The sequence below is a fragment of the Meriones unguiculatus genome, chromosome 19 (assembly GCF_030254825.1).
Source record: "Meriones unguiculatus strain TT.TT164.6M chromosome 19, Bangor_MerUng_6.1, whole genome shotgun sequence".
In the NCBI taxonomy this organism is placed as follows: Eukaryota; Metazoa; Chordata; class Mammalia; order Rodentia; family Muridae; genus Meriones; species Meriones unguiculatus.
This window is the reverse complement of record NC_083366.1, coordinates 12,382,446-12,407,790: the sequence shown is the minus strand read 5'-3', so window position 1 is coordinate 12,407,790 and position 25,345 is coordinate 12,382,446. Positions and strand designations below refer to the sequence as shown.

Here is a 25,345-nt window from a genome sequence, read left to right as displayed (position 1 = left end):
TGAGAATCAACACATAGAATTGCCAATCATGGAAAAACCTGTTAAAGAATAAACTAAATATGTTATCTATATTAGAATAACCCAGGTTTTATCTGAATGCTTAAGCCAAGCTTTAAATAATTCTAAAGGTCTAAATTTGAAGAATGTATTTGAAAGACCAAATAAAACATGTTTGATAGAACTTTATCTGCCTAAACTATATTAAAAGGCTCATTTGCACAGTATCATAAACATTAACAGCAGGTGAAAATTGGAGCCTAAAAAAACACTCAAAGTGAGTACACTTCCCTTTTCTGTGAGTTAGCCACCCATAAATTCTTTTTTTATGGTACATTTTTTTTTCAATCTTGGAAAAGAAGGCAGAATGTAGGATTATTCTTAATACATTACTGAAACTTTTATCATCATTCCTTGTTTGTAGAACGCATTCTGGGAGCCATTATAAAAACAAACCATCTTACTATTATTGAACCTGGCCTGGAAGCCCATGCCACTGCCTGAGCCATCAGAGACAAATTTGATCCACAGACTATGTCCCTTGATAGAAGAATAATTGGAAGGGAGGAAGTTTCCACAGTATCGTCCCAGTAAGTGGCCTGTGGCATTTCCTTCTCGGATTTCCACAAAATCCTTGTAACAGTTTATCGAATTCTCCAACTGGAAGGATCTAGTTTGGAAACAAACAAACAACAAACATTTACAAGGCAAATTGATAGAATAAATATGAGAGTATCCTGATTCTAGCTCCAGGGAATCCAAATCCCTTGAGTGGTCCCCATGGGCCAAAGCAGCTCAACACTGAAAATGTTGCTACAATAATTGTACATCCTGTAGCCCATGGCAGCTCAGTCTCCAAGTGGGTTCCCTAGTAAGGGAAGCACGAGCTGTCTCTGACATAAACTTAGTGGCTGGCTCTTTGATCACCTCTCCCTGTGTGTGTGTGTGTTGGGGGGGGGGCAAAGGAATTCAGTACAGACAGTCCTGATGAGACCTGATAGACTAGGGTCAGATGGAAGGGGAGAAAAACCTCCTTCATCAGTGGACTGGGGAAGGGGTTACAGATGGGATATAAAGTCAATAAGTTGTAATAAAAAATTTTAAAAAGAGAAAGAAACTCAATTTCTTGCTTTATATGCTGAAATTAATTTAACATTTTTCATGTATGTGTTCAAATATATGAAATATAAACTCCTACAACAGAACAGACTTAGAACTTTGAGACAAGCAAAAGCAAAACAGTGCTACCTATAAGATAAACAGTACAATTCAGGCTCAATTTTACTACACTTAATGTTATCCCCAATGTGAAATAGGGCACACTTGTTTCATTCTGCTTCTGAGATAAGAGAGGTGAACCTTCTCTTATCTCAGAAGGTGAATCCATGGACTTGCCCTGAAAGCATTTTACTGAAGTGTGACCAAGCAACCCACAGCTTTGATGTGGATCAAAGCTCTTTTGAATAAAGAATATGGACCCCATATGCTCTGTCTCGGCATTTACCCCCTTTTCCTTACAGGTTTTTTGTTGATATATTATAGTTTCTAATTTTGTTATTATGGGTTTTCTGTGTGTGTGAATGTGTGTATCCCAGATTCTGTGACTCTTTTCCATTGGCTTTTTGTTGTTTTGTTTTGTTCTATTCTGGTTTGTTTGTTTTTATTTTATATCATTTCATTTTATAATAATTATTATTTTAGGTAACTATATTCTAATGAGAGAAAAAGGTGTGGATTTGGGTGGGTGGGAAAGTGGGGATGACCTGGAAGAAGCTGGGGGTGGGGGAACCATAATCAGAATACATTGTATGAAAATATTTTTTTCAGTAAAAACAGATAATTATGTAATTTGTGGGGGAGGATAATCTAGCTCCAAATGGCAACTGAATCAGGATGTGAAATAAAACTCATGTGATCTGAATGCTCATAAAAATTCTGACCAATGATCTGGAAGATTGTATAGTCAAGGTCTTTCCTAACTATCAAACTGTCTTCCAGATATGAATAGCAGGAAAAGCTCCCCGTGAGATATTACAGTGGAGATACTTATAAAAGTCAAACCAAACTTCTTATGAAAGCTTTACTCTTGGAAGTCTGTGTTTTAGACTGATCTATTTTATAACCTAATCTACCCTTTGGCTAAGATCTGTCAGTAAAAATATAATGTGTAACAAAAATAATACATTTTCTGTTTCTCATTATCTCTTTTCTACTCTGCTACCAGAACCAATCATTTCCTCAAATCCCTCTGCTGGCATGAAGTACAATTGCTGTTGTTTCCTTTAATATCTGTTTTACAGAATAAAGAGGTTTTATTTCTCCCTCTTTTTCATTACAAATTCAACCATAATTTATCCATTTTCTTCTCCCTGTTCATCGTCACCACAGCATCCATAATCTAAACCTTGTGTTTTAGAATTTGATGTGGTTCATATGCTTCTCACACACCCCAGGGAAGAGTTCTAGTGCACATCTGGACGTGTTTAGATCAGGGCAAAAATAGCTCATCGCCCTTGCCAGGAAGGCTTTCTCATTATCATTAACACACAGCATAAGCAATTTGCATTCCACAAAAGCCTCTTCAACAGTAAAACTCAAGCAAGTAACACAAATGGGTCAAAGAAATACCATATAGGTGAGCAAGGAAACAACCGAGTCTCCAAGAATGTTCTATTCAGTAATTAGGACTTAATGTCTGTCAGCTGGTGGAAAAAATGGCACTACTTCTGTCCTTGTCTGCTTTCTGCTAACTTGAGAAGGAAAGAGTTTATTTGGCTTATAGGTTACAGTCCCTCATGGAACTGCCTGGGCAGGGGCTCTCCATAAGAACCTGGAGACAAGAACTGAAGCCAAGTCCAGGAAGGAACACTGCTTACAGACTTACGCCCAGGCTTACATTCAGCTGCCTTTCTTTTAGAGTTCAGGCCACACTGGGCTGGGCCTGCCCACATTAATTAGCAATGCCCTATAGACATGCCCACAGGCTATCTGTCCCTTGAAGTTCCCTCTTCCCACGTGTGTCAAGTTGACAACCACGATAAGCAGCTATGCTCTAGTCTAGTGTGGGCCATGAAAGCTTGTTCCTGAAGCACTACAGAAGATTCTGTGACATTTCAAAGAATGAAAGGGACAGCCTTCACTGAACACTGCTGTATCATGGCCTTGGGTTATGCATTTTAGAAATTAATATTTTTAATCATGTGTATTGTTGTCCCTCTAAGAATGAAATGCATCTTTTGAGGTTTCCATTCAGTAGCGTCTTGAAGTTGATTTATCAATGGATTTGTCAAGAGCCTGTGTGTAAATGCCGCCAGTGCCTAACCTAGTTCCTGGCGTCACTGAACGCCAGACGGGTGAACAACATAAATGCGGTAGAGGCAGGAGGGAAGAGACTGAAACAGAGGTTCATGTACTCGACAAGTTGTGAGGTAAAGCAAGCCATATGGAGGCCCTTGAACTTCATCACTAAGATAGGAGAGCACTTCTCTCATCACCATCTGGAAGGCATCCCCAGGAAAGGAGCACATTTCCTCTGTGTGCTCTGAGTACTGACAATTATTTGGCCAACAGAAACACACATCATGGAGAGATTATCATATGCCTATTTGTATAATTTCTTATTACATAAGAAATGTCATGATCTCAGTGAAAATAAAAAGACAACTGCCAACCTTTCCACATGGCAGTTTAAGCTTGCATTGCCTCTCGTGTATAGGAAGAGTATCTTTGCTTAGCACAATGTCACTTGCACCCTGAGGAGGCCTGATCTGACTGGTGGGTTAAAGAAAGCAACTTGAAATGTTTGAGCTGTCTCATTTGAAGTCAGTTTGAACTTGTCTCATTTGAAATCAGCTGTCTCATTTTTAATCAGTTCTTGTTGGACAGATGGGAGTATCTATAAGGAAGAGCCAGCCAACAAAGCTCTTCTCTCAATATGGCACTTAACAGCCAGACATTGCCATGTGTGCCTGTTATCCCTGCAAGGCAAGGTGAGGTATGAAGGTCACAAGCTTTAGGTCACTGTGGCCTATACACCGAGAACATGTGAGGAACAACAACAGTGCCTGAGAATGATTCCAACCCCAATACCATGCACATGGCACATGACTTTGAACTCAAAATGGTAACTTAAATGTTAACACATCTGAAGTAAATATTTGTTAATTATTTATCTATTTAGTTATTTTGTTTTTAAAAAGCAAACAACAACAAAACCCCCAGGGTCTCTTTATGTAGTCCTAGCTATCCTGGAGCATGTTATATAGACCAGGCCAGCCTCAGACTCAAAGTGACCCTCCTGCCTCTGCCGAGGAGTGCTGGGATTAAAAGTATGCACCATCACACCTGGCCGCCAGTAAATGTTTCTTAAGTACCCATTATTAATATGGCTGGCCGTTGGAACCTCTCCACTGAGGAATGGGATAATCCCATTCTACATACCAAGTCCTCTTTACACTTAATTCTACTCTACTGCAATTTAGTTCAACCAAGGTCCAGCTGAAATGTGCAACATCTCCCATTCCCTCCAAATCTACAACCTATGTTGCAAAAGTATTAAGATTCAATGAGAAGCTTGAAAGCAGTTTTACAAATCAACTTCTAATTTGAAAAACTAAAGCAAAACAAAACAAAAAAACATCCCAAGATCATTTCTCTGATAGAAAAGAAAAGATGGGTTGGAATAGGGTAAAGAAGGCCAAATAAAGGCAGGCTCTCTCTGTCTGTCTGTCTGTCTGTCTGTCTCTCTCTCTCTCTTTATCCCCTCTTCCTTCTGTTGGAAGAAAGAATATTGTTGAGAGATTCTTAATACTTTATACAACTCAAGCTATGAATGAAACAAACAAACAAAACTGGTGAAAGTCTTCCTAAGGTCCGGGTGGTCTCTCTGGTAATGGCTTGAACATAGGCAGCTGGTCAACCCATTCTGTCAGTAACAGTGCTTTCTCTCTGCAGACTCACCCATGCTCAGACAACACACCCTCTAAAGGACTTACAGAAAGGATAGCTGCAGCTTGTTGCCAGGGGAGCTGACAATGTTCCAGACACATTCCACATTAGGTTGATATTCAGCTGGGTAGCTAGGGCTGTTGAAGATGCCATCAGCCATGTGGAGAGTTCCACCACAAGCTGGAAGGCAAAAAATAAATAAAAAGGAAGTTTCAGAGCAAAGGCTAAATGAAAGACACCACAAGATATAAGAGGAAGGGCTTTAGAGCCACCATCTGCAAAGAAGGACAAAGCCTTCCATTGCACATTAAGAAGAGATACATGTCACATACAGCAACAGAGTGAGGATACTGAAAACCAACAACTCCATAGTATGGTGGACCAGATGGGACCCTTTTCTAAAGCCTTTCTCCATGTGACTAGAACTTTAGGTAATAAAAGGTTCTTCTTTTTTAATGGCAAGGATAATCTTCAGTCCTGTCCTAGAAGAGAAGATAGTTTTCCTTGGCTGCCATGGAAAGGCAACCCTCCAGCTTTTCCTTCTGAGGAGAGAGCTGAATCACACCATTCTTCACCTTTCTGCACTTTGGCTGTCACAGACCCTCCTGGCCAGAACTGCAGTGCTGGATGTCACTTCTTTCGTTTCCTGCCCATGTGTCTCATGGCACAGTGGACTTGTCACTACCCCACCACCCAGCTCAGGAGACCAAGCTCAGAAGAATAACCATGAGGCTGTGCATCATATGGGTTTCCATCAAACTGGCAGTCATGGAGCACCTTAGAAAATACAATGCTGTGACATTAGAGAACAGGTCTCCAAGATGATAAGGTTTAGCTAAGAGACAGCCAGGTTTACAGCCAATGCCCCTCACTTCTAGACCTCCTGGTTGTTGGAATTTACACAACATTAAATTATAAAGAAGGCACAGGGAAATTTTCAGGAAACTAGCTCCCAACTTTAAATGAAAAGAGTCCCAAATAACAAACCAAAGATTTCCATCACAGGCCTGCTAACCCCTTTAACACCTCTTACTTACCCGATACTGATGCAGAATAGGTGGCCTGAAAACCATCAAAATTGCCTACAGAATCAGAGACAAACCTCACTGTCAGGGCACTGCCAAATGATCTGATGGGTTGAGGCAGGGAGGTACCACAATAACGGCCTAAAGGATGAAAAGAATGACAAGGAGGTGAGTAATGGCATGGCAAGGCCCACACATATCTTTACCAGGCACATACAAGAAATCACAGTGAGAACCACTTACATCAGAGTTGTACTTGAGACAATGTCTGACCATTAAAGATGAACTCCAAATACAGGCAGAGCCGGGATGATTTATAAATCCGATTTAAAACAAAACAAACAAACAAACAAAACCCAACCAACCAAAACAAAACAAAACAAAAAAAAAGAAACAGTAGAGGACAGAGGAAAACCTGATGTGACCAGACTCCAAATGTAACTCAAGAAAAAATTTCCAACCTGGTAGGGACCAAACAATAATGCATTCAGAGCCTCAGCACGTTATCACAGGGAAGAGTAGAGCAGATGATGGATCAGGTTGCATGGATTCAATGCCTGGCTTGCCATTTACTAGCTATGTAACCTGAGACAAGGAACTTGGGTGCTTTATGACTCAGTTTCTCCATACAAAGGCAGTAATATATTGGAAATACTTAAATCTATGTCATAAGGATATAAAGACTGTGTTGCCACTCATAAAGTACTTAAAACAGTCCTCCACAGGAAGTAGCTGGGTAAGAGTGTGTGTTATATAACATATCCTTGTCTTTGGTCCAAGGTGAATGGATAAATATCTCAGACTATACAATCATAGATGTGCCTGGAGCTCTTTGCCCAACATTCTCTCGGGCTCCATTCTGGGCACAGGAATAAGCAGTGAGGAAAACAGTCTCCTACGTCAGAGCTTGTCCTCTGCCATGAAGACACTCCATGGCAGAGGCTCATGGAGAAAGCTTGGTGCACCTGAGGTTATTTTGTCTGACCACTGGCATTGCTGCACACAGTTTGACTTTATTGGGATGACTAGCACAAAAACTGGTGGACTTTTTTTGGGAGGAAGGGTATTGAGACAAGGTTTCTCTGCACGGCCTTGGCTGTCCTGGACTCACTCTGTAGACTCGTCTGGACTTAAACTCATAGAGATCCACCTACCTCTGTCTTCCTGAGTGCTGGAAGTACAGGTGTGTGCCACTGAGCCTGGCTGAACTAGTGGACTTTTAACTAAATCTATTAATTAATTTTGAAATGTTTTTCTTCCACTGGAGACAAAATAAATATTTCCAGTGAAATATAAAAAATATTTTTAAATGTTGACCAGAAATTTCTGAAAGAATTCTGTCTAATGCTGAAATAGTTTTTGTTTCATTACTGCTTCAGCTTGTAATTTAGAATCTGAAACTTGCATGTTAGAAACAAATTAAAATACACAAACTATATTTTTGAGCATAAGTCAGTTGAGTTTCATGAGCTTCACATTAATCTGCTTTCATACCCTCTGGTAATTCTTATGGCTTATGAAGCTCTCCATGCTTACTGGAAACAATGTAATCTTGAATGTCAAACCCACACACACACACACACACAATGACACACATACACACACAACATATACCATACTATATGACAAGACTACAGATAAGTGACTGAGTCTCTGGTACCTCGAACAGGTGCATCATGGTCCTTGCCATCCAAAATTTCTACAAAGTCCTGTGTGCAATTTATGTTGCTTTGAAGTTGAAAGTGCATAAAGGAGAGAGTAATATGATTGACTGTGGGAAAAAAAAGAGAGAGAAGGAGGATTGGTTATTTAATAAAATACTAGCAAGCAGAACAGAGAGATTTTTGCCTCTGGTACTGTCAGATGAGGGGTTTCCAGCAGGGAAGCAAGGAATTTGGCAGCTTTGCACAGAGGTTGGGTGAATAAACAGCGCTAAGGGCTCATCTTCATGCTAAAGGGCTTCCTTTGAATAGTAACAGAATCAATGCTTTTGAAAATGCCTGTAGAATCCAAAATGCCAGCAATGGTAAATCAAGACTCTTGGATAGGTTCATCTCAGGAACTTTGGGAAATGTCTTATTGGAAAATATAATTTTGGGCTTGTTTTGTTTTGTTTTGTCGGCCATTGTTGTGTTCTCTCATAAGCATTTTCTTCCACGGATGAGTTTTCTTCAATTCTAATCCCTTACATGCACTGGTAGTGAGCAGGCTTTCTCCACTGGATATGCCTCCTAGCACACTCAAGCTTACTTAAGGGTCAAAAGTAGTCCCCTACAGCTTTCAAATCCTTCATCAACAAAGCTTTGAATCACAGCCCATGCCTGAGTTACGTTTTCCTTTTGTTGTCCTTTACAGTGTCCCTAATCTTCAGAATGGGATCTGTTCCTGCTGCTGGCCTTGCCGTGAGATCTTTCATCTGGATGTTTTTACAGCTCTTTAGAAAATAATCAGTAGGCACAAAACTGCTGGGCTCAGTGCAGGGGGCTTCCTTATCTCTGCCCTATTGGGGCTCCGCCCTCTCCATCCGAAAATGCTAAGGATTACATCACCAGCTCCCATATCCCATGCATGGTGACAATACTATCAACTTGTGGAACCATTGGATCGCGTTAAAGCCCAGACCTTTCGCAAATTCTTTTGTGCTAGGACCTGGTTAGGCTAAGTGACCGTCCTATTTTCATGAGGTCATTAATGAGAGAGCAGAGAAAAGAGCTTAATGGCTTTCCCACATTGGGTCTTAAATCACCAAAAGGTTTCTGGAAACCTTTAAGGAGGGCAGGGTTCAAATGAAACTGGACTCATTATGTGGCCTGGGTCACTGTTTGGAGCCATTCTGCTGTGTCTGTAAGGGCCATCTCATTTTCTCTGCACTTAAAATGTGAACAAACTATTATCATGTCAAATAATAGAACTAAAATTCCAAAAAGAAAAGAAAGTAAGCATTTCTTAAGGGCTTGTAGGCCTAAGCTAGGATTTCATAAATATTCACATGGCAGGAAGGATCAGGTCTTACAATTAGTTTCCCCTTTAGTGATCAATAGCTAGTGACATTGAATCCTCCAACTATAAGGTATTTCTCCAATCAATATCCTTATATTCATGCTCAGAAACACATGGCAAGAGCTCTTTCTCTATTAATTACTTTCTCATAACCTCAATGTCACATGCCTTCCAGGACAACAAAGATACATACAAATACTGTTTAACAATTCTAGGGGGCCAACCCAGGGTTTTGTGCATTGTAGGCACATAAGTGTTCTTGGAGCCACAGCCTCAATCCTTTTTCTTTGTTTCTTTGTTTGCTTGTTTGTTTTTGAATCAAGGATCTCACTGATCCCAGAGTAGCCTCCAACTGTATTTGAATAGAGGATGCCCTTGAACTTCTGACTTTCCCACCTCCCAGCATGTTGCACCATTCTTCATTCATGTAGTGCTGTGGATCAAACCCAGGGCTTCCGTGGTGATAGGTAGGTACTCAGTTCACTGAGCGACACCCTCAGTTCCCCCAGCCCTTGGCTTTTTTTCAAAGACAAGGTCTCCCCATGTGACTCAGGCTAGCTCTGAACTTACTGTTGAGCCCAGACTGGTCTCCAACTCACAATCCTTCTGCCTTAGCCTCCAGAGTGCTAGGATTACCACCTCCAGCCTTAAATTTTCTTTTAAACTAATATCAGTTGGTTTAGAAATGTTTTCTTACTAGCCTACAAAGTTACTGTTTCCATGCATTCCAGGAGCTTCCAGGAGAAGAGGCCAATCATGAGTTCCCACCACTGAACAGATGAGCACCCCACTCACAGCCTTGTCTCCCACAGGTACCACTTCCACAGACTCCTCTCCTTTCTATTTATTTATTTTTTTCTACTTACATGGAGGTTGAGCTTCGAGTATCCAGGTACAGTTTTGATTGTGTGGATATTTTTCAGGGAACAATGGTGAGGAGATCGTATCAGAAGAGTCAGTGATGATGTGGCCTCCGCACTCTGGGAAGCACAAACATTCATGTCACATAAACTTTCAGTTTCTACCAACTGCATCAAACAATTACTAGTGAAAATACAAATATATTCTTCTAATTTACACAGGTCATGCAGAGGATGCTCTCTGCCAAGGAAGTGTCACATAAACCACCACATAATGAGAAAACTTTATATTTATATTACTTTTCAATTACAGGAAGTGCAGACATGGCATCGAAAAACACAATAAGGATGTGAATTGGCTGAACCGTCTAACCAATACCCTGGCTTTGATGCACTTACTCTGTTTACTCATAGATTATAAACGGTATAAATTGTGTATAAATTAACTTTCTTTTCTCTAGAAAACACTCCATTTTTAAAAGGTGATTGCATGTTAACCAGAGGAGCTCCTCTGGAAACCAAGGAGAGCAGAGCATGCTGCATCGTTGAGTCCCAGTCTCCAGAGGAGGCAGGACTGAACCAGGGTGCGAAGAGCAGTGGAAGGAGTAGGCAACCTGAGCAAAGACAGGGTGAGGAGAAAGGCCATATCTATACAGTCTTGACTGATGCATGCGAGACATAAGTAGTATTGGGAGCAGCACTGAAAAAGGGTCAGGACAGGTTTCAGAGGGTGGTTAACAGTTGGAGGGGCTTGGCTTTTATCTTCTAAGCCACACTGAAAAATGAGAGCCACCAGGAGCCTCAACGTCATCAGTGTCTCCTACAAGTTATTTGGGAGGAAGATGGAGCAAGCATGGCTGAGTCTGAGGAAGCTGTTACAAAAGTTCAGACAGGAACAAGAACAACAATTCAAGGGATATTAAATATATATAAAAAAGTAGTAAATACTGTTTTTTTTCTTTGAAATCACTGATAATGATAGACAAACACCAGTGTCTTGCTCCACAGTCTCCTGTGTACCTTTGGGAGACTGAGAGAAATTGTCTCTATCTATTTACTAATATGATACCTGCAAGTCAACTAATATAGATGCCAACTGGGATTTGATGAATAAGCAGGCAAATCAGTTTTTGAGGTGAGGCCAGTCAAGCCTTGCCATCAAGCCTGCTGACATGAATTCAATCCCTGAGATGCAAATGGTAAAGGAGAGTACTGAGACCCATAAGTTGTCCTCTGCCCAGTAGTGTGCACCATTAACACACAAATATGTACATGATCATTTTTTTAATTAAAAAATATGTTGAACTCAATGATTTGAGTCAGCCAGATAAAAATTATGGCCCCGTCCAAACCAATTAAGAGTCCCTCCAGTCTCTAGGTTCCTTTGCAGTCTGACAATTTAATAAAGATTAATCTCTGAGAAGAATCTGGTGAAGGGTAAAAGGTGAAAAGACTTGGGAGAAACAAATTGAGACGTGGTGATTAAGGACAAAATCAAATTAAGAAAAAACAAACTGGGATTCAGCAAAAAGGTGAAAAAAAAAAAAGACTCCATGGTGATGGAATCTGACTCTACAGTGCAAACAAGTCTCAGAGTTGTGTGCCTCCATGGATAGGTGCTAGGTAAATTAATGTGGCTAGTTCCTTTTTATGTATCACTGGCATTATATCAATAAACATTATTCTAAAACCACCACACTTAAGAGATATACAGATTCTAAGACATCATCATCATTTACAATAGATGAGTAAAATATATGAACAGGTAGAATACTTCTAAGTTTCCCTATCTGAACATTTGTATATTAAGTTGGAAACTGTGAACGGTTTCTGAAGCCTAGTGTTGTTTTATCACTAAGAAGGGGTTGGGTGACCCACAGAATACTTGCCTTGCCTGAACTGAGCCAGGAAGCCCCTGCTCTGTCTGGAAGATCCAGACTGGAACCTCACAAAGAGGCTGTTTTCTGTAGAGATGATGGAGTTAGGTGGGCGCTGTCTTCCACATACTCTGGCAACACGGGTGTTTGCAGAACTTGACCCATCATACGTCTACAAAGATGGAAGATGGAAAACAGTCTCAATACTGCATATTTGCCATGAGCAAGAAAAAGGGCAGAGTTCTTCTAATAATGTGAGTGAGATGACCCTGGTTTAAGAAATTAAACTAGAAATTCAAAGACATCTGACCCACTCTTGCCAGCAGAGTGAAGTTTATAGCCCATGTACCCAATTCTCTACATCGCTCTGTGAAGCTCCAGCTCCCTCATCTGTTTGGTGAGGAAGTAACACAAGTCTTTAAGCACTTCTATGTGTAAGCCAGGGATAAATGAGTCCCTTATCTTTGCTTGGCAATACTTGCTTCCTAAGAGGAAACAAGTAACATTGAGTCAGAAAACTAGATTTTGGGGTCTAGAATTCAAACTCTTATTTTGTTCAATATCAGCTGAACAGGGTAGCTAGATTGATATAATGTGTAGGTATCTAAATTAAATATTTGCCAGCTATATTTTGTTAAAATGACTGGGGAAATAACAGAATATCCAGTGATCTAAAGTAAGGAAGGTATTCACAAGTAAGCTGGAGTCTAGTGATAACTACAATCAGTCTTCTATAACGTGAGCAGGATTGGGAGAGTATCCTGAGTTGATTTGTGCAAGCACATGAATAAGATGGCAATAGGATTTAAATTCTCAGAGAAAGGGACCAGGCTTGTATAGTGACAAATACAAAGTGAACGTGGCTGTAGAACAGTACTTCTTTCTCCCTACCCCTTTTATTATTAAATATTTACTTTAAATCTAAACTTTCCATAAATAAAACTTAAAAATGATATTAATTCAACAAAAATTGACTGAAAATTAAATTATATTTTTCTAGCCAATTGAAAATATGATTTTCAGTACTATAATTTCAACCAGTCCCTTACTCTCTGCTCAGCCATAAATAGGACATTTGTGTTGAACCTTCTCCTACAAGCTCAGAGACTGTCCAGAAGAGGCGGGAGCTGGGAGACGGTGCAGACGGTAGAGGCAGAGGATGGGGAGGAGCGCTGTAAAGCAGTGTCTTCTGGACATGCTGGGTCTTGGTGCCCATGAACTCACGCGGTTGTGTTTGCCTGCGTGAGACCTGTGCACACCTAGTGAGTCAATATCCCAGCACGGATAAGGGAGGCACTCAAGGGGCTCCACCCCCAGCTGAGAAGCTGCTGGCAGCCGATGAGTGACAGAAAGGGCAAGTCAGTTTTCTTCAGTGATATGACCTTGTTCATGCTCCAGTGTATAACTCTACACCTGTGGGGGGGGCAGCACAATACTCAGCAGGTTATTGTCAGGAGAGAAAAAAAGCTGCAAGAAAACAGCTCCCAGAGCAGAGTTAGCAAATTACATCACCACTGGATATATGTACAATATATTCATATGACATATAGTTCTTAAGTCTGCTGCCAAGACTAGGCTTAGAAATTGATTTTTTTCACCTGATCCTTAAGTAGGAAATTCCAGAGCAGTATACACACAAGACAAAACTCTCAACTTACTCTTTTCTTCTAGGTGACACTAATGAAGTACGATTTTTGAAGTTGAGTCTACAAAAGGAAAAAAGAGCAACCATGCTCATGGATTCCAACTATCTCAGCTCTCCAGAAGCTGAGGCAGGTCGAGCTAAGTAGTAAACATTTCCACAGGAAAGGCCTGGAGATGCCATAAAATCACGAGATTTTAGGCACACATTTAATAAGCCACATATTACCTATCGGAGGTATAAATGTCTAGCATATGTCAGTTTAAAGTTTCTAAGAATAGAAGGCTTAGCATAGATAAAAACCTCATGAGGTGGATTATTAGAACAAAGTAGACCCAAGAATAAGAAGGTTCTCACAGGGAGAGAGGTGAAGGGTGGCTGCCGTGAGGTCCCTGTGGCTGCAAGTTTTCTGTATTCTGCCCCCAGAGGTGAATGGTAGGGGTGCAGTCACAGGGCGTAGCCAACTCTATACACTCAGCTCTCGGGTGCCCTTCTCTGGCCCTGTATGAGAAGGGAGAAGGATCGGAGAGAAAGGCTCTGGGCTTCTCCCACACCCCAGAATATGTTGGATACAGGACTTCTTGTGAAGTGTCAGCCCTTTTCACACAATGAGCCCTAGCCAGAAGCAGGAACTGAGCTAACGGATTAGGAAGTTTCATGTTTGACATTTCAATATCATGAAATTTGAGTAAATGTCAACCATTGCCAGGTTAATACATATATCAAGTGGCATTAGGAAAAAAATCATTCAAGTGAGAGCCTGACATCCCTTCCTGATGACATTTACAGTTCTAGGAGGAGGGCCTCTATGTTCAGAGTCTTGCAGAATGGCAATCCGAAAAAATGTAACAAGAATCTTTTACTTTACCAAACATAATGTGCTAGTGTAAATATTCACAATTAATGAACTATATGAGCTATGGAAATGTTGATAGCAGAATTTCTTTCAGGGGAAATATGACTTCACTTAGCAACACATCTTTATAAGCATCATTGTGGAACCACAGTAATGGAGGTAATGTTTTCTGTCTTGGGGGACAAGTCGCTCCCCTTCCTGTGCTTCCTAATCATTGCTGTTCCACATATTTTGTGAAATGGTGATATTAGTATTTATCACAGAGAGAACAAAATGAGTAAAAAGAATTAAGAGACTTCTCATGTGTAACAGATAGCTATTAAATAGCGTGAGTCTTTATGACAAAATGCTTTACATCTCTCCTCTATCTCCCAACCCAGCACACCAGTATGCTGTCAATTTTCTCTGATGTATCTTTTGATTCTGTCTCTTCTCCTCATGCCTGGAGGCCTCCTCTGGGTGCCTTAGTATTTGGATTTTTTTCTTGATCACTTTTTTCTGTCTTGACTTTGAGTCATCTTTCAATTCAGTCTCCACACAACGGCCATTTTGCCATGTGCTGTCTCTAAAGTGTAAAGCCAAATACAAAGGGAAAGCTGAACAGCCCTACAGGTTTGTAGACTACATCAGACAGAGATAAGCAGTCACTGGTGGCTACGCTTGCGATCCAAAGAGCACGTGACTGATATGGATGCCAGTGCTGCGGCCTAGAGTACTTGCTCTGCTCTGATCAGGATCCTGGAGTGATTAAGAGGCTCATGACCACCTGATGGAAATATCAGCCAGCACTTATGGCCCAAAGCCCATGACTGCAGGGCAAAATGAATTTCAATTTCGGCAGCGACACATATTTTGCTTTCTAAATCTCATAGGTTGAGCTTTCCACGAAGAGAAACTGGGAATGTTGTAAGTGTGTGGCTTTATTTCCATTTGTGGTGCTATACTTTTTGTTTCCTTATTTGCAAATCTCCTAGGAAATAGCAAAATAATTGTAGCATGACAAAATGTGTTAGGTGGGGGCTGGTGAAGTGGCTCAGCAGGTAAAGATACCTGCAGACAAGCCTGATGGCCTGTGTTTGAATCCTGAGATCCAATCACATGATGGAAGGAGAGACGTGGCTCTAACAAATTGTCTTCTGACCTCCATATGCATACACATGTCCACAAAATTAATACATAAAAATGTATTTTAAAATGTTGATTTTGCAAGGATGATACATTAAAGACTGAAAATAAAACATAAATCTTAAAATTTAAGTTAGTTCTTCTTAGGGCCTCATTTTATAGCTTAGAAAATTTAAAGACTTAGAAAATATAAGTGACTTAGAATCAAATAGTCACTGCTAGCACAGATGTCTTCTTGGCATCTTACTGGTTGTCATTAGAACCAAGGGGAAAGGTAAGATTAAATTTCTTTAATTTAGCTCAGATATTAAAAGAGCATAATTCTGTAAAGCTCCATGAGATCCCCATGACCTTTCAGAAAGATAATCGTTGGAGCTTCCTGATTCTATAGGACTGCAATGAAGCATCATGATTGGGGGCTACTATGGCTGATCTTGGTTGTCAACTTTACTTCATCTGGAATTAATTAAAACCCAAACATCTGGGCACAGCTGTGAGGGGGGTTTTCTTGGTTGGATCACTTGAGGTCCGGGGACTCTCTCATAATCAGGTCCTTCCTCTGGTAGAAGCTCACACAAAAGAACAAGGAAGAAGGAAGCTTTTGCTTTTTCATCTGCTTGTCCTTTTCTCACTGGCGAAGCCATCTACTTTGTTCCTTTTAGAGACTCCTGACTAATAAGGGACATTTTAGAAAGCCGTGTGTTGGGCTTCTGTGGATTTCACAGGGTTTGGCGTCTTTCATGCATTCCATTCCACTGAACAGGCATAGCATTCTCGGTGTGGCTAATTCATCAAGGTGTTTAACAAACAGCCCAGTGTGTAGGCTAATAAATAAACCTAAAATTTCTGTCCCTGACTGCTAAACCTGGTTGTGCTCTTGGACCTCTGTGTACTAGTAACTGTCTGTTTTCCTCTGTCAGGCTTAATTGCAGGTCTCTGGCCTAGCACACCCTCTCCTCTCATTTGGCCCCCTGGTGTTTGCTCTTTACTAAATTTTAACTCTGTCTGGCAACTCATGTCTTTGCTTCAAGTGCTTTAAATCTTAACAAGCTGAAAGAAACATGGGTAAGGGTAATATACTTAGGAGGTAAGAGAACTAATTCATATCTGTCAGGTTGTAAGGAAACTCCAATTTCCCCAAACTCCAAAAGGTACTACAAATATCCAGAAATGAGCTCCCCTTAGAATATTAGTGGATTTCTGGAAGTTAAATACTAGCGTTCTTCAGGAACTTGTGAAGCCGATTCCTCTTTTCCCAAAGAAGTCATTTCTCAGCAAAAGCAACAAATGGATATCAGGCTAATGTATCTCTCTGTCACTTCTCAGCATGATGAAGCTTCACGCTAGTCTGCAGGCTCCCTTAGTCTCTACTCACACGTACTTGTCCTACATTTCAATCCTTCTATGCCAGTGTCCAGTCCCCTTATAACATGGCTATTCACACATTCTAGGCCTATTCTCACTATGCCTTCACAGATAGCCCTGGCCATGTCCAGTCTGCTGGCCCTGTTCAATCTACTTCTTTCTCTCCCTGCTCTGGACTCTTCCAGATGTCTTGGGATATTTTCTTTCTCTCTCTCTCTCTCTGATGCACAATAAAACCTCCCCATACTGTGGAATGGTCATGTCATTAGTTTATACAAAATCAAGTTACAATGTCAACCTTGAGAACAGAGAACTCATGAACCACTTTAACATGATATATATAGTGGCATAGTTGTTAATGGAATTCCCAGCTTCAAATTTGTCTCCAAGATAGAGGAAGTATTAAATGACAAAGAGGGGAGTCTCTTGGGGTAATGTCCACTCTGTTAGAGAGTCATAAATGTAGTCAGTGAAGGATGTGGAAACATGATTCCTTGCAGTGACTTTTCTTGAGGGGAGAGAGGAAGGAAGCATGGGCTTCCTCATCAGTGATATTTCCCAGTACATCATTCTGAAATGGAAAACCAAGCTAAATCTCAGGTCAGGACTCCTGCTCCTATGTTGTTGTTCTATGCTATCCCATTCAGTCTTCACATTTTTATAAGACTATGCGATGTAAAAACGTGCACTGTTTGCAAGCAGTGACTTCAAGATCCCCCAAGCAGGAAGCATTTAAAGAGACTCTGAGCCAACATGAACACAATAAATACCCTGGCCCACAAACTGCGAGCTGTGGCTTCAGTTCAACTCCCTCCTTTTTCTTTGGCATAGCTGCTGGAGATTCATTTGGCATGGACATGGAAATGACTAAGCAGGGTATCACAGCAAGTCACAAAACAAACATGTTAAGGATTGACTGCTCAAGAGCTCAGTGTAAACTAAAATGTCTGATAGGATAAAGAAGGAAGAGGAGAAGGGATATAAAAGGAAAGGGGAGAAAGAATAGGGAGGGCAGAAGGAGGAAGGGAGAGGGAGAAGAGGTCTGTCCTGGATTCATTTGTAAAACAGTGAATATTTAAAGAAGGCTGTTTCCCTCTCTGAAGCTCCAGTTTTCTGTTGTTATTCTTGCTTTCCTTTGGCTCATTTTGGGAAATGGCTGTTTTAAAAACAAACATATCATGGGCTGCATCGCAAAATATTAATAATACAAATTATGGGTGTAATAGGTGTCTGTCCTGTTGCACGTTGGATGTTGTGAGCAGATAATGTGAACAGGCTCTGCTGCCTTGGAGTGAGGCTGGGAGATCTGGGTTGTTTCAGTTTATATTAGACACTTGGCTTCCCTTCACTTAGATAGGCAGCAAAAGCTTAAGGAAATAAACAAACAAAACCTGAACCATTTAGGGCTTGCTTGCCTCCTCTGGCTCCAGCTCTGTTTGCCTGACTGTATACTCCCTGCAAAGAAGAGGCAGGATGGGCCTGGGCTCTGCTAGCTTTTTTTCTGTGCTGATTCTCACAAGGCAGACATTCCATTGCGCTGAGCAAAGAGGCTGCTGGAGATGGAGGTCAGCTTCCAGGGGCCTTGGGTGCCCCTCAGCTGCCCTCCCTTCTCCATGCCCCACCCCATCTCCATCCTTCCTCCTCCCTCTCACACTGAGCCCAACCATTTTCTCCCAGATCAATAAGAACTTGCAGACCCACAGCATCTAAGGCTCAGAAGAGAAATTCTAATGAAGCAATTAAACTGGCAGTTGGAGGTCACTTTAACACTTAGCCTTCAGGAAGGAAAACGTAATGGAGCCACTTTCCCCTGCTGACCATACAAAGCCACTCTTAACCAGTTGCTCCTACTACTGCCTAACATGAAATGCTCATGAAATATCATTCCTTAAAGCCAGAGGAGAATTAACACGAGGCTGGAAAGCGAGTGAGCAGGGAAACACAGACATGCTACCAAATTTGCTGAAACCCAATTCGTGTTTCTGTGTGGGACTCTCAATATTCTGATAGAAATTTTTAAATAAAATGGTCTCCCTCCCTTTTCATTATAACAGAATGAAATTCTAGAAAATACACCTGTGCCATGTTTTGTAAATCTTCATGCAGCCCAAAATAATGAGGTCCTATGTCAATAACAGCGTCAGGAGCAAGCTGATTGTAGCACAACCCTGCAGGTGTCCTCTGCAAATCTTAAAATGCAACTAATTCCTGCAGGAGTGCAGATGGCAAGGACTCATCCACTCATTTATTCACAGTGTGGCTCTTAGGAGAAATCCAGGCATCAGATCGCTGCCTTTGGGTACAGACCTCTGCGAGTTATAGGAAAGAAGATGGACAGTGCTTATTACTTTATTACCTTAGCTGATTGTGCATCACAGTGATAGAACACCTGACAGAAACCACTAAAGGAGGGAAGGTTTAATTTGGCTGACGGCTCTATTTTTAATTTTTATCGTTTCCTCTGCATGCTGAAGTCGGCCTTTCCTTCCTCGTGCTCCAGGGTGGAGCTATCTGCGGGCTCACTCAAACCCCAGCATACCTGTATACACAGTGAAATGAGACAGCTCCTCAAACCCCAGCATACCTGTATACACAGTGAAATGAGACAGCTCCTCAAACCCCAGCATACCTGTATACACAGTGAAATGAGACAGCTCCTCAAACCCCAGCATACCTGTATACACAGTGAAATGAGACAGCTCCTCAAACCCCAGCATACCTGTATACACAGTGAAATGAGACAGCTCCTCAAACCCCAGCATACCTGTATACACAGTGAAATGAGACAGCTCCTCAAACCCCAGCATACTTGCACTCCAGAGACTGAACCTGACAGGTCCTGTGTGTCAGACTGTGACATGATACCGTCTTTACAATCCATTGTAACACCCCACTTCCTACTCACAAATGAAGGTTCAAACTGGATGCTCTTCTCTAGCTTCCTAGGTTCCCAGACCCCTTAACAAGCTAAGATCCTCAGGTTATGCAGAGAAAGAGAGGGGGCAGGGGAGGACACATCCAACATCAATCACCTAGCAGTGGCTGCACATAATCAGCACCTAACACTGAATGAATGAATGAATGAATGAATGAACAATCAGTCAGTCAATTCATAGCACCTAGACCTCCTGACTTCTAACCAAGGACATTTTCTACTTCATATTTAAATTTAAAACATTTTCTTTTCTTTCAGTGATAATTCAGGACTAGGTTCACCAGAAATAAAGTCAATTTTTATATTTTATCAAAGTACATATTCTTACTTTAGGGAGTATGGTAAGGGTTTCCTTTCAGGACTGGACCTATATCAGTGTGTACTGCACCTTGACCAAGACTATTAGCATCTCTCTTTTTAAAGGAGATTTTTAAAGAGATAATACTAAATGATTTGTAATTATGTTCTGACTTTAGCATTCTGTCTTTGTTACCCTATGACTGCTGGTATTTCCACTATAATTGTCCCAATTACTACATCTTCTACAAAAACAGGATGACTTGTCCCATTTAAGCACAGTTTGCTATGATATCAGTGATGCATGCACTCTTCACTAAAAATGCCCTGAACGCAACCGTTACTGAAAGCATCATTTGCTGCTGTTAGTTTCCCCTTGCTAATGGCTCTGGCTAAGCAACAGGACCAAGGGATTAACTTTGGAGTCTCTGAGATGAATGACTGGCTTTGTCTGAGCTTAAGCTACAGAGTTGATTATGTAAGATATTGGCCACTGGAGTACATTTCACATCCAGTCTTCATCTGGTCATACAGATAAATGGCTGGAGTGTCGATGCTGGCCTTCACGAATCCCTGGAGAGCTGACTGGATTTCGAGCCCGGCTTCCAGCCTCACCAGAGCATTGCCTGGTTCCAAACCTCTTCAGACCTCCTGTCCCAATAATTGAGTGTGCGTGGAAACTGTGCCCAGCAGATCTCCATCCCAATTTACCTGTATACCTTTTTCATACTATGTCGTTGTGAAAGAAGTTTCTAAATCATGTAAGAAAAGATGACATAGCTTATACACAGTTTTGCCCCTAAGAACATAAATGCATATACCAGAAAAAAAAAACAATTAAGCCATGTGTTCTAATTTCTCATTATAAAAATATACAATTACAAGACCCACCAGGGTTACTAAGTTAGTGAATTCTGTGTCAGTGGCAGAACACCTCGACAGAGACAACTGAAGGGTGGGAGGGCTTGACTCCACTGATGGCTTCACAGCCACGTGAGTTTATTGTAATAGAAAAGCCGGGGGTGGAGAGGCTTCACCCCCCGGTGGCAAGAACATGTGAGCCGGGTAACTCAACCATAGAGCAGAGCACGACGATGTTGAGAGTGAGGGTGAAGAAGTTCTGCACTTCCTAGCCTGCCGTAACCTAGCGTCTTCCGGCAACCACCCACACCAGCCAGCGACCAACCATCTTAGTGCACTGTCATTTCCGCAGGGCGGGACACCTCTGTTCACACACTCTGGGTGTTCAGCTTCACTCTAGCTGTCTCTGTGACCACTCTCTCGTTCTTCTCGCAGCTTTTCTTTGCCCCTTGATTGGTGGCATGACTCCCTAAGATTTTACATGGTCCTCCTGAAAGTGACCATTAGTACTCCTGTGACTTCAAGAACTACCCAAGTAAAAATACATATACATGTATACATAAATACACACACACACACACATATATATCCCCCCAACTAAGACTCCCACCTTGAGCACTGAACTCAGACTCTAAACTCTATAGGCTAGCTGTTAGCATATAGGCAGCCTACCTCTAGGTTGCTTAGCAACCTGTGATGTCATCATTTGTAGTGGCCACTGGGGCCCCTGGGGATGAAAGGATCCCTGGCTCTCATTTCTCTCTCCTCTCTTGTTCTCTCTACCTCAGTTTCTCTCCTCCTCTCTGACTATCTCCCTGGGGTGCCTCACCCATCCTGCTTTCTCTCTTCTATGCTCTCCCTCTGTTTCTGTCTCTGTCTGTCTGCCTCTCTGTCTTTCCCCATCTCTGTACAATAAATCTTTTCATACCAAATCAGTTGCATGGCATTTTTAAACAGTAGACACGTAAACAAATCAAACCCATCTTAGCTCTTTATTCAGATGATGGCATTGTCATGTACCTGCTCTTTACACAGATAGTTACGGCACCGTCTGTCAACTACCCGCCTTTCAGCATGTAGTTGGCCCACAGGCCTTTCTCTTTGTTATCATAAAAGGCCTTCAGTATGAATGGCCCCTTCTTTCCTTTCTCAAGACAACTGCCCACAATAAGGCTTAACCACTTAAGCATTTCCCACAGATCCTCAACAGTCTTTATTGAAACTCTTTCTCTTTCTGCCAACTTATTCTTTACACTGCTCATTGCAAAATACAGCTCTGAGTAAGTTATCCTTCTATTATCTGGAAAATGTTCATGGACATTTTCCTACCTATAAGACAATTCTGTGGGACTTTTTTCTTTCTTTCTTTTTAACCAAGGCCCAGAAAAGCATTGGACTCAGATGGCTTCTGTTGGCTTTGGTCTCCATGCTTCTTAACACCTGTCTATACTCCAGGCACAAAGCTTGCCCATCCTGTTCTAAAGTCCATGAGCTATTTTCCCATCCATCCTTCTCTGGCAGCCTCTATAGCCCCTTGCCTCACTGCATGTTCTCTGTCACTTAAATGCCACCTCCAGTGTGAAGGCTTCCCTGGCTTCCAGGACCAAATGAGTCAAATAGCAGTGTGCTCAGCTCTGAGTGCACCAAGTGCCAGGTGCAATTCCATTAGGAAGATTCATGAACTTCTGCAGCTCAGGAGTGTCAGGCCCAGTGTCAGAGATGAAGAGCCTCTTAGCTTGCTCCTCAGCCCAAGAGTCCTCCCAGTTTTCCATGCTGCCCCTTCTCCTGCTCGTTGAACATGCCCCGGCTGAAACCCCATGTTCCATCAATAACAGAAGCATGCTGAAGGCCACAGATAAAAAGCATCTCTTTGACAGCAAGCACGTCTTCCACATGTTCACAAATAACCCAACAACAAATCAAACTTTGGACAGAGTACAGGGAATCTTATGAAAGAAGGAGGAGATAGAAAGACCTGGAAAGGACGGGAGCTCTACAGGAGAGAAACAGAACCAAGAGATCTGGGCCCAGGGAGGGGATCTTTTCTGAGAATGATACTCCAACCAAGGACCATGCATGGAGATAACCTAGAACACCTGCACAGACGTAGCTCATGGAGGCTCAATGTCCAAGTGGGTTCCCTAATAATAGGAACAGGGACTGTCTCTGACAAGAACTCAGTGGCTGGCTCTTTGATCACCTCCCCCTGAAGGGGGAGCAGCCTTGCCAGGCCACAGAAGAAGACAATGCAGCCAGTCCTGATGAGACCTGATAGGCTAGGGTCAGATGGAAGGGGAGGAGGACCTCCCCTATCCGTGGACTTGGGGAGGGGCAGGGAGGAGAGGAGGGAGGGAGGGTGGGTCTAGGAGGGAATGAGGGATGAGGGAAGGCGCTACAGCTGGGATACAAAATGAATAAACTGTAATTAACATAAAAAGAAAAAATATTAAAACGGGTTTAAAGAAAAAAAAAGGTGGCATAAGCCCCTTATTAGCCTATTCCAATTCATGAGACAAAAGCTGAATGCTCTTCCCAAGCAGCACAGCTGGTAATGACCACCTCTGGGGTATACCCAGGTTCATCTTATCAAAACGCTAAACTCTGGGCCAACGCACTATGGCGACCCAGTGATGGTGCAGTTCACCTTTTGTATCATGACTCTAGAGTTTTCAGGGTGCCTGCCTCTCTGCGTGCTGCCCACTGACCAGGCTGCTCCAGCTGTTCCATACTGATAACAGGTTCGGATGATCACATTTGTGTTTTGATGACCTGCCAAGCTGAATCCCACCCAGCACTTGTCTGCCAGTTTACTTGCCCACCTCCACCCTCTGATGAGGTCCTGCCTGAGGTCTCACTTCCTCTTGCTCCATCTCTCCTGCCATGGTTTAGGTTAAGCCAAGTCCTGCTGTGCATGGAGATATGTCAATACTTAGCAGAAATTTTTGTCTGTGTATTTGTCCCCGAGGTCCATGGAAAAATCACTTCATGAGCACAGGAAGGAAAAGCACACCCAAACTAGGTGTGCCTCTAACCTGGGTTTTGACCTTATCACCCTGTAAGTTGAGCTGGGGATCACGGAATGGAGGGAGGAGGAATTGTGTCTCCACTCAGCTACACTGTGGGTGCTAAGGGAGGAGGGAGCGGTGGAGAAATGCCTGCTGCTTTGGTCTGTGGGTAGGCAGGAGGCTTCTAGTCCATCCAAACTTCTATCACAGATCCTTCTTATGTATTTCTATTTTGTTTGTAAAGAAATGTATAGCCAGCATGTTCTACCAGGAGAGTCCAGGACAGCCAGGGCTACACAGACAAACCCTGTTGTGACACAACAAACAAACAAACAAACAAAAACGAGAAATATTATAAGCCTGTAGGGTTTCTTTCTTTACCCAGAACATATAACTCCATTTGCCTTTTGGTTGTTTGCTTGCTTCTAATTGCTATAAAGTCAGCATTTAGTCTGCAACATTCTGAAAGACAGTCTTTTCCCCACTCCACCCCTCACTTTAAGCTTCTCTTAAGTAAATATGCCTATTTATTCTGCTTGTGAATTTAGTAACTTTTCTAAAATTAGTTCTTTACTAAATTTCAGAAGTGTTAATCATTAGCTCTCTAAATATTACTTTTGTTTTTTCTCTTCTCTCCTCTTTCTGGGATTCTTTGCAATGAATCTCTAACATGCTTTAACCCCACTTCTTTATTTGAATCTTTGTGTTCACCTATGCTTTTCTTCATGTTCACTATTCTCCCTTATCTTCCAGTTCATTATTTTTAACTTCACCTTAATCTAATTTTCTCAAACCTTCTGGAGTCTTCAGTTTAGATACTATGTAGGTTTTTTTTTATTCTAAAATTTTCAATTGGCTCTTTTTTAATAGTTGTACTGTGGCTTTTTATAGTCTGTAATTCTTTATTGAAATATATTAGCTTGATTTTTATCTTCAGGAGCTTAGTAATCATGTGTCTGGTGGCCTCGGTATTGGGCATGCCAGCAAATTTGTTGTTGTCTGTTGTTCTGCTGAGTCTCATTTAAGTAATAGCATCTTGTCAAATAGATGATTGCCTGTGACAAGCTGCTGACTATTGCACATGAAAACATACATGGATGATTCTCTCTCCCCTTTTAGAAGGATCTAGATTGTTTTTTCCAATTGCCCGTACCTAAACATAATAAAAGATTTGTTCCTTTTATCTTGTATCTTGAGATCTGTGGGGACACTCAGATGACTTCAAGTGGGAGGCAGTTGCTGTAGATGTCATTGCATCTTCATTTTACTTAAGATATGTTTTGTATTTTCCAGAACCTTCACCTAATTGCACCCTGGGCTCACTTTCCTCTGCTTCAGAAGCCCCAGAAGAATGGTCGACCTTTTCCCTTATAGGCAAAAACTGTTTCAAATACTGTGTTCACACTTCTCTCCCATATTAAATGAGACTTGGCTGCATTTAGAAAGATGTTTTTAAATGTCATCCAACTTTTAAATATTTTTTTCAGAAGTGTTAGTCCAAATTAGCATTTAAGAGAATGAATGTCCTCCACATAAAATCCTGGCCACTTAGG

At 41.7% G+C, this 25,345-nt stretch overlaps 1 protein-coding gene across 2 annotated transcripts in view; it reads right to left on the bottom strand.

The window, feature by feature from the left end:
- The window catches only part of Cubn (cubilin), a 209,521-nt gene that overhangs the window by 77,074 nt on the left and 107,102 nt on the right, over nt 1-25,345 (bottom strand). For both annotated transcript variants that reach the window (XM_021648484.1, XM_021648485.1), the window contains exons 32-37: nt 11,719-11,878; nt 9,836-9,949; nt 7,630-7,740; nt 5,982-6,110; nt 4,992-5,124; nt 462-667 (exon numbers count right to left, since the gene is read on the bottom strand). In XM_021648484.1, the coding sequence (XP_021504159.1) occupies nt 462-667; nt 4,992-5,124; nt 5,982-6,110; nt 7,630-7,740; nt 9,836-9,949; nt 11,719-11,878 (853 nt within the window). The remainder of the gene's footprint in view (nt 1-461; nt 668-4,991; nt 5,125-5,981; nt 6,111-7,629; nt 7,741-9,835; nt 9,950-11,718; nt 11,879-25,345) is intronic.